Source organism: Agelaius phoeniceus, chromosome 3 (genome assembly GCF_051311805.1).
Source record: "Agelaius phoeniceus isolate bAgePho1 chromosome 3, bAgePho1.hap1, whole genome shotgun sequence".
In the NCBI taxonomy this organism is placed as follows: Eukaryota; Metazoa; Chordata; class Aves; order Passeriformes; family Icteridae; genus Agelaius; species Agelaius phoeniceus.
Window position 1 is genome coordinate 17,524,092 of NC_135267.1, and position 7,817 is coordinate 17,531,908.

Genomic DNA, 7,817 nt, shown 5'->3' on the forward strand with positions numbered 1-7,817 from the left:
GCTCCTTTCCCCAGCGCTATGACAAAAATAGGGTGGGCTCAATTCAAGTACGGGGGAGGGAAAAGAAATCTAGTGTAAAAGATGTATCGGTGCCAAGCGAGGCACTGGCTTTAAACAAAACAGAACATTCATTTCATTGGAATAATCCCAGACCAATTTTAACCACTGACTCTTCACATAATCCTTACAGGCTGGCGTTGACAGAACCTCTCCATCTCAGAGACACTAACTGGCATTTCATATCTGTTAACCCTGAACAACCAGGTACTTGGACACAGCTTTGCCAGAAGCGTCACAGTAAGTATGTCGTCCTTGGGGACACAAAACACACACCCCAAGAAATTATTATTCCTCCGGGTCTCATATCATCAGACCCGAAACAATTTGTCATATGGCTTCACTGTACTCATCCACCCGTGTACTTGCCCAAAGGCCAAATCATAGCCCAAGCCATCCCAGTACCTGAGCCTCCATGGGACCAGGAGCAAGCAAACACCCTCAGAGGTAAACTCCGTCCCAATGTCTGCTGGACTCAGGTATTGGGAAGAGAAAAACCCAAGCTATCATGTGGCTTACACCGTGGTGGCGAGTACAAGTCCATACAAGGACTTTTAGATACTGGAGCAGATGTCACGATTATTCCATCTAAAGAGTGGCCATCACACTGGGAATTGCAAAACGTAGCAGGACACGTGCAAGGTGTAGGGGGAATTCAATTGGCAAGACAGTCAAAAAACGTTGTTCAAATTGAGGGACCCAATGGCAAAATAGCTTCCATTCGCCCGTTTGTCTTAGACTACACAGAGCCCCTCTGGGGCAGAGATTTAATGGTTCAATGGGGAACCACAATTGACATCCCAGAAAACCCGCAGGTTTTTCGGGGAGCGGTCGCTGAGGTGCGCCACGCCCAAAAATTGATTTGGAAAACTGATACTCCAATAAGGGTAGTTCAGTGGCCGCTCAATAAAACCAAATTAAAGGCGCTTGAAGAACTTGTACAAGAACAGTTAGAAAAAGGTCACATTGTGGAAACCACGTCGCCGTGGAATTCGCCTGTCTTTGTCATTAAAAAACCAAACAAAGACAAGTGGAGACTACTCCATGACCTCCGTCAAATCAACAACGTTATTGAGGACATGGGGTCCCTACAACCAGGGATGCCCTCACCCAGCATGCTTCCACAAAATTGGTCTTTAGCTGTCATTGACATCAAAGATTGTTTTTTTCACATTCCCCTACATCCTGACGATGCTCCGCGTTTTGCCTTCTCGGTTCCCACCATTAACCTGGAGGCCCCAATGAAGAGATACCATTGGACGACCCTCCCTCAGGGACTAAAAGTCAGTCCTGTGATTTGCCAGAGGTATGTCTCTTCCTTGTTGTCTCCAGTCCGTGAAGCTGCAGGAGATTCCATCATCCTGCACTACATGGATGACATCCTGGTGTGTGCCCCAAGTGATGACATGCTTACTCACACACTTGACCTGACAATCAATGCATTGGTTGCTGCAGGGTTCGAGCTCCAAGAAGAAAAGATTCAAAAGATGCCACCTTGGAAGTACCTGGGCCTTGAAATTGGAAAGCGGACCATTGTGCCGCAAAAATTGACTATCAAACACGATATCAAAACCTTAGCGGATCTCCATCAACTTTGTGGATCCTTAAATTGGGTGAGACCTTGGCTAGGCATTTCCACCGAAGACCTAGCCCCCCTTTTCAATTTGTTAAAAGGGGGAGATGACCTTAGTGCTCCTAGGACCCTCACCCAGGAAGCGAAAACCGCACTGGAGAAAGTTCAGGAAATCATGTCTACTAGGCAGGCCCACAGGTGCCAGCAGGGTCTCCCCTTCAAATTTATCATTCTAGGCAAATTGCCACACCTCCATGGTATGATTTTTCAGTGGGAAACTGTCCAGGCAAAGAAAAAGGACCAGGTCAAGAAAGATCCCCTCTTAATTATAGAGTGGGTCTTTCTCAGTCACAACAGGTCAAAAAGGATGACAATGCCACAAGAGCTGATGGCAGAATTGATCCGGAAAGCAAGGATACGGATCAGAGAATTGGCAGGGTGTGACTTTGACTGCATTTACATTTCCTTAAACCTGAAATCAGGCCATCTGTCTCAAGCAATGCTAGAGCAATTTTATCAAGAGAATGAAGCCTTGCAATTAGCCCTAGATAGCTACACAGGCCAAATTTCAATTCACAGACCGGCCCACAAAATTTTCAACTCAGATGTTCAGTTTTCATTATCACTGACAAGTATTCAGAGCAGGACACCTCTAAAAGCACTGACAGTTTTTACTGACGCGTCTGGTGCATCTCACAAGTCAGTGGTAACTTGGAAAGATCCCCAAACTCAACAGTGGGAAGCAGATATTGCCAAGGTGGAAGGATCACCCCAAATTGCTGAATTGGCCGCTGTAGTCAGAGCTTTTGAGAAGTTTCCTGAGCCTTTAAATGTAGTTACTGATTCAGCTTATGTTGCAGGTGTAGTGTCTAGGGCAGAGAATGCTGTGTTGCAAGAAGTTTCCAACATTCCTTTATATGAATTACTTTCTAAGTTAGTAAGAATTATTTCTGGCCGAGAACACCCATTTTATGTAATGCATGTTAGGTCACACACAGACCTGCCGGGGTTCATTGCAGAAGGTAACCGGAAAGCTGATGCCCTTGCGGCTACAGCCAAGATGGCCCCGCTCCCAGAGGTATTCCAACAAGCAAAGATCAGTCATCAATTTTTTCATCAGAATGCACCTGCCTTGGTTCGACAATTCCATCTAAAGCACAAACAAGCCCAAGCCATCGTAGCCACCTGCCCTTCTTGTCAAAATCAGTCACTACCTACCTTAAGTGCAGGTGCAAACCCTAGGGGCTTGCAGAGCTGCGAAGTGTGGCAGACAGATGTAACCCACATCCCATCATTTGGCAGATTTAAATATGTCCATGTCTCCGTGGATACCTTTTCTGGTGCCATCTATGCTTCGGCCCACACAGGGGAGAAAGCCAGTGAGGTAAAGAAGCATTTCATGCAAGCCTTTTCCACATTAGGAATCCCTAAGGTCATCAAAACAGACAATGGCCCAGCGTACAAGTCCAAAGACCTTCAGAGCTTCCTGCAGCAATGGGGAATAGAACACAAAACAGGCATCCCCTATTCCCCGACAGGTCAAGCTGTGGTGGAGAGAGCCCATCAGAATCTAAAAAAGGTTCTTCACCGACAACGTGAAGTGATGAAAACAGAGACCCCTCAAATCCAGCTGTCCAAAGCGCTGTTCACACTGAACTTTTTGAACTGTACCTTTGAAAACCTTAACCCACCTATTGTAAGACATTTTAACGAGAACAGTCAGCACAAATTAAAAGTGCGTCCGCCAGTCCTCATAAAGGACCCTGAAACTTGGAAAATAGAGGGGCCCCATGAGCTCGTAGTCTGGGGTAGGGGGTATGCGTGCGTATCCACTCCCTCAGGCTTGAGATGGATCCCCTCCAGGTGGGTGAGACCGTACATTCCTAAGGTGTCAAAGGACAAAGCTGCAACACAGGTAGCCAGTGCCTGCTGGAGGAGGAAGCGCCGTCAGACTCTTTAAAGTTAAATTGTTGTTACCTGGACCTCATCCCTAACATTTTTTATTTTCAGTTTTAGTGTTTTCCTTTGATCTGAACTCAGCCCTGGTGTCATCAGAATGAGCCCCATCCTTCCGTTGCTTCTGTTGACAGCCGTCCATCCAAGTCAGATGTGGATTGTTCCGCAGCCCCAAGCAAATGTGTGGACCACCCTCGCCAGAGTCCTCAACCAAGACCACATTTGCCTGTCCACCTCTTCTGTGTCTGACCCGATGTCCACTTGCCTTGTGGGGATCCCATCTAAATATGATGAGTTTCCGCCAACATTAGCTGCTCCCCTTCCCCCAGTATATAATCCGTTATCCCCTTGGTCAAAATTAATTGATAGACAAGCGGTAGCAGAAAAAGAACCCCAAGAATTTGAACTCCTTGGTTCTGCCAAGGCATTCTATTGTGTTCAGTTTACGTTTACACCAAAAGATCAAGTAGATTTGTACCATGAAGTCAAACAGTTTAAAGTGAACTATACAGCAAAAATTTGGTGTAAGAAAATTTCCCAAGTAGGAATACCTTCTACCCCTGATAATAAGCCCCGTGCCCTTCCTAAGGGGTTTTTCCTCATTTGCGGGGACAGGGCATGGGCAGGCATCCCCTCTTGTCTAATCGGAGGTCCATGCACCATTGGAAAGCTGAGCCTGTTTACACCCAACAAAACCCAAATTATGGATTGGCGAACCAAAACCAACACCCGCAATTCGGCCCGCAAAAAGAGAGATTTAAGGAATCTGGACCCAAATTGCGATTCTGAAATTGTACATTGGTCCAAACCAAAAGGAGTTGCGATCACCGTGTTTTTGCCATGGGTGTCTGCAGCCAAAGCTCTAGGCGAATTATCACATCTAGAGTGTTGGGTTGCTAAACAGGCCAATATTACATCAGCTGCACTTTCAGACCTCCTGGCAGACGATGAAACAACAAGGAAAGCCACCCTACAAAATCGGGCTGCAATTGATTTTCTCCTCTTGCTACATAACCATCGTTGTGAGGAGTTTGAAGGTCTCTGTTGCCTGAATCTGTCATCCAAAGCTGAAAATGTCCACAAAATCATCGGAAAGATGCAACAAATGGTCCAAGACATCAAGCAAGAAACAGCGGACTGGATGGATGGACTCTTTCAGGGATGGGGACTCTCGGGCTGGGTCAAATCCATTTTGAAATCTGTATTTTTAGTTTTGTTTGTTCTTCTTGTTATTTTGATCAGTTTTGGGATCATCAAGAGCATTGTGACCAAACTGATCTCGAAGGCTATTTCCCCTTTAGAGGTCAATCAGGTGACTGTTCCCACCTCTTCTGAGGAAGGGACAGAAACCTCTGCAGAATTTACAAAACAGCCTTGGTTTGCTGATGATTGATAGCACTCCGAGCTGAAATCTAATGTTTAGGTGCCTCTTCCTTTTTTTATTTAAACGAAAAGAGGGAGATGTTGTAGTGCGTTCTTATATTTTGTAATACTTTGAAGTAGTTGGTTTTGTATCCCCATGTTTTTCCCAAATGGTCTGTACCCCCCCCCCTCCTTTTCCCTCTACTTGTGTTATCCCTTTCCCGGGATAAGATCTCCAAAACCCCCACCCTGGCTCTCTGCCAGTCACCTCGACATCCCAGCCCCCTACCTAGAAGTTTCGGTCCAAGTTGTCGAGTGATTAGCCAGGGGCCAAGGGTCAACCCCCCAAGTCCTGCCCCATACGCCGTTTTGTATGTCTATCCCCCCAGCACCCATCCCCCAGAGATACCTATTGGTCAGTAGGATTTTATCTATGTTAGTTTCCTCCCCCCTTTAAATGTAAGCTCCAAACGTCCCCCAGTGCTCTCGGCAGGAGGACCCCCTGAGGTATAGGAGCTCGCTCGGGACTCCTTAATAAAACCTTGGAATATCCCCTGCTGGGAGTCGGCCCCTTTCCTCTTCCACCGACGTCTCGGTCGTCTCTGCTGCAACGAAGGCAACCAGCCTGAGTGCCCTCAGCACCCTCGGGGCACAGAGAGTGTCTCCCTGCAGTCGGCCGTGGTGGGGCTACCCCCCCCACTCTCTGCCGACCCGGGTAAGGCCCAGGGACTTGAGAGGCTTGCAGAGAAACTGGGACAGTCCATGAGCAGAGTACTTACTATGCTTGGAAAACATATTTTAAATGGCCTGAAAATCAGTGTCTGGTCACATTTTCCTATTGATACAAGTTCTTTTTTTTAATGATACATTTTGATTTTCTTCCTGTGGAACTGAAATGAATTTAAATATTTCTTTTGTATCAAACATAGAAAACAGAACTACGGAATTTAAGTCAAAGTACAAAGAAACTACTCACTGTGTTAAAATATTCTCATCTTTAAGAAAGCATGAATCTTTGGCATTAAGGAAAGCTTTGCAGCAGGTCATGTATAGTATGGGGTTTTGTAAAGCTAGTACTGAGAAAATTGTAAGGACACCTTTTATACAAATCTAAATTTCTTGGAGCTAAAAAAACTAACATCATAAGATAGAAAGATTTTTCTGCCTTTCATCCTGCCTGTTCTTTTTGGAGTGATATGTTAAATAATGGTCCACTTTCCCCAAACATTCTGTTGATATGTTATTGAATTATAATAGTTAAGAAATTATTTTCCAAACCTGAGTGCAAAAATCAAAATTTATATAGAAAGAAAGACGAGTCAAAATGAATGAATAGTGGACATTTGATTATGGAATTAAAACAATCACCTTTACATAGACTAGGTTAGATGAGACTGTAAAGAACGACAGAAGATGAGCTAGTAAAATGGGGATATGGATGTTTGAGAATGCATAAAAAATTACAGCTTTGTTTTCATTTTTCTATTGGAACCAAACATATTATGAAATACACTATGTGAACTGGAATTTTTTGTGAGTCTTTTCCTCTCTCATTGAATGCTACTATGTTTATGGAATTTTTGCCTCATATTCCTAGACAGACAAATTCAGTTCCTGCAATGGTTTCTGGGTTTTACAATTTTGTTTTTTTTATTTTAATATTTTACTGCAGCAAATTGCATTGGGTTCTGTTGTTTGGGTTTTTTGGTTTTTTGGGGTTTTTTTTCTGCATAGCTCTGTCTTTCTAAATATTTTCATGAAGAATTGTTCAGCAATTTCAAATTACTAGTAGAAGAATTTTTTTGTATGTGTGTGGATGTTTGTGTGTGGATGTTTTCGGGAGGGCTAATTTTTACAAGCTTAACGTTAAAATAAGGTTTTATGTTAAAAATAAGTTCTCTGTTAACTTTCCTAATACAAAGTGATTTCCCCCCCCAAGATTTAATTTTTCTTTTAAATTCTGTTGCTTTAACTTACTTTTTTCTCTTTCAGATTTTTTAGTAGTCTTTTTTTTTTGTAGTGGCTCAGTTGGAACTACTTTTAGCTGATTTATACTACAATATATCCTTTTATTACTAGACTCCAAGAATTTCTGTACTGAATCTTTCTCTAGTCCAATACCTAAATATGTAACACGGAAACATAGTGACAAAGGATGAAGAAAAGGCTGAAGTACTTATTGTCTTCTTTGCACCAGTCTTTAACAGTAAGAGCAGTTGTTCTCCAGGTGTTGATCTCATTGAGTTAGAAGAGAGGGACAGGGAGCAGAATAAAGCCCCCATTATCCAAAGGAAAGTGGTTAATGACAGGCAGCTTGCTGAAGACACCAAAGTGGGTGGGGGCATTGATCTTCTGGAGGGCAGGAAGGCTCCTGGACACACTGGATTGATGGGCCAAGGCCAACAAAATGAGGTTGAACAAGGCCAAGTGCCAGGTCCAGCACTTGGTCACAACAATGCCCTGCAGTGGTTCAGGCTGGGGACAGAGTGTCTGGAAAGCTGCCTGGTGGAAAAGGAGCTGGTGGTGCTGGTCAACAGTCTGCTGAACATGATCCAGAGTGTGTCCATGTGACCAAGAAGGCCAGTGGTATCCTAGCCTGTAACAAAAAAGGTGTGGCCAACAGGACTAGGAAAGTTTCTGTCCCTCTGTACTTGGTACTGGCGATGCTACACCTTAAATCTTGTGTTCAGTTCTGGGTCCCTCACTAGCAGAAGGACATTGAGGCTCTGGAGTGTGTTCAGAGAAAGGCAACAATGCTGGTGAAGGGTCTAGAGAGGAGCTCTATGAGGAGGGGCTGAGGAAGCTGGGGTTGTTTAGCCTGGAGAAAAGGCATCTCAGAGAAGACCTTATCACTTGCTCCTACAGATAA

At 44.4% G+C, this 7,817-nt stretch overlaps 1 protein-coding gene across 1 annotated transcript; it reads left to right on the plus strand.

Annotated features, from left to right (window-relative positions):
* Positions 1-228: 228 nt before the first annotated feature.
* LOC143693508 (uncharacterized) lies at positions 229-5,181 on the plus strand. Its single transcript, XM_077174779.1, has 2 exons — positions 229-297; positions 3,641-5,181. Exon 2 carries the CDS (start codon positions 3,687-3,689, stop codon positions 4,977-4,979), a length of 1,293 nt encoding a protein of 430 aa, XP_077030894.1. The 5' UTR covers positions 229-297; positions 3,641-3,686; the 3' UTR covers positions 4,980-5,181.
* The last annotated feature ends 2,636 nt before the right edge of the window (positions 5,182-7,817 follow it).

Excerpts from the sequence above, each read along its gene's own strand:
- LOC143693508 (XM_077174779.1), top strand. The coding sequence starts at position 3,687 with ATGAGCCCCATCCTTCCGTTGCTTCTGTTGACAGCCGTCCATCCAAGT.